Source organism: Branchiostoma belcheri, unplaced genomic scaffold (assembly GCF_001625305.1).
Source record: "Branchiostoma belcheri isolate BF01 breed outbred unplaced genomic scaffold, Haploidv18h27 scaffold151, whole genome shotgun sequence".
Taxonomy (NCBI): domain Eukaryota; kingdom Metazoa; phylum Chordata; class Leptocardii; order Amphioxiformes; family Branchiostomatidae; genus Branchiostoma; species Branchiostoma belcheri.
The window spans coordinates 618,015-619,841 of NW_017802947.1; the positions used below are offsets into that span (position 1 = coordinate 618,015).

Here is a 1,827-nt window from a genome sequence, read left to right on the forward strand (position 1 = left end):
GCAATATGGGTTCACCACCACTTCGTGGTGTGGTGAACCCATAAAAATGGCAGGAGAAGGAGAAGGAGAAGGAGAAGGAGGAGAAGAAACATCAGAAAAAGCAATATGGGTTCACCACCACTTCGTGGTGTGGTGAACCCATAATTATAACCTTTTGGGCGCGCCCTATTTCACTGTTAAATGATCCCCAGGTTGTGGTCAAAAATTTTGACGAAAAAAAACCTTTTAAGACGCACCCTAACTACTGAACGACTCCAGGTTATGTACAAAGTCCTACTGACTAACAGTCTTATCTTATCAATGGCCTCTGGGCTGCCGGTTTATCAAACAATCTGAGGGGGGCAAATAAGTATTACTAGGGACATAGGCAAGGAACAAAGTCCTTTGCATTTTAATCAACCGTGTGAAAAACACTAGAAATTTGATGTCTGCATGTGTTAATAATAGTGTGTTACGGATTATGTGTTGCGAATAATTTGACTACACAACAACTTATCCATGTGTTTATGACTAATATAAAAAATAATACCTTGGCTCGTAAAATTCCGTTAACTACTTCTATTGGTGTATGCACAGGACGCTGGCACATAGAACACTTAAAGCTGCATCTAGACAATAAAAACGTGTCAAACGTAGCCCATATATCTATACAACTTTCCTAAATATTTATTAGTAGTACCTGCTCGCTTCCTTGTCGCTCAATGTGGCCGAATGGCACGCGACGGCGAACACCAACAGCAAGAGGTACGCCCGCATCTTGAATCTGAAATAATAACTTGTGTTGATATACAATACGCGTGGAGAAAATAAATCAATCAATTATATTGTCTCATCAGAATATGCATTATCAAATTACCGCTATATTCCTAGTCCTTGCCAATACCAAAGAATTTAAGAATATAAAATATATGACGCCTTACCCCAATTTCAGCTATTTAGAAGACACCACTGCCAAATGCTGATAAGCACTGATTGAAGGATCTCTGTGAAAACCAGCCTATATATGCCTACCGTGAGAGCTCAACCTTAAATATAGGACAGGTGGGCAGGTTATAAATATATCATATCGACCATGACATACTCTTGAGCCCACGCCAACTTATACATTATAGCAAACACTTTTAAGAGGGGGGGGGGGTCATACGATCTTCAAGCATGCGCAGGGGTTAGACCACGGCTCGTAAATACAACGTTTACATTTCGAGTTGTGAAACAGTTTATTTAAACGAAAACCCAGTGGCTGTCCGTGGTAGATGTGTGGCCCTAGTCTATTTTTACGTCGTTTTTTTACCACGTTCTGTAATTCTTGTGGTGCAACGTTTCCGTTGATCATCTCAAGTCAGAGCCACGTATTTGCTTAGAGATGGGATGGGATGGGGAGTCAAATGTCCTCTTTTTGATCTTCCGAATGATATAATTAGTAAGAAACTTACGAAGCTGAGTTAATCTTGAGGCCACGGTGACGCAGTGTTGAAAGTATAGAAGTAGTACAAGGCCGGTGTTGTGGTACTTCGGTCGTGTGGACGGCAGCAACAGTTGGTTACTTATTTATTAATCAGGGCATTGTATAAACAATCAGAGTTGTTTACTGCTGTCAGCTTTCCCGATGTGTTTATCTCTTCAGGGTTTTGTAACAGTAGGGCAAACATGTTATTGTTCCTGTATCCTTGTTTGTGCAATACACGAGTACATCAAACTGTATACGTCATGTGTAGCGTTGCCCCAGGACTCTTGCAGGGCATACACCAACTCTTTTTATTGTCGTAGGATGTTAGAGAATAAGAGTGAACATTTTCCATCATAATACGTCTGATTTTGTACGACAAG

General features: G+C 40.7%; 1 protein-coding gene across 1 annotated transcript in view; it reads right to left on the bottom strand.

Annotated features, from left to right (window-relative positions):
* Window positions 1-1,118, bottom strand: part of LOC109465508 — a 35,662-nt gene extending 34,544 nt beyond the window's left edge. Inside the window, 2 exon segments of the mRNA XM_019762864.1 lie at window positions 680-763; window positions 921-1,118. Of these exon segments, the coding sequence (XP_019618423.1) occupies window positions 680-756 (77 nt within the window). The 5' untranslated portion in view covers window positions 757-763; window positions 921-1,118.
* Window positions 1,119-1,827: the final 709 nt, after the last annotated feature.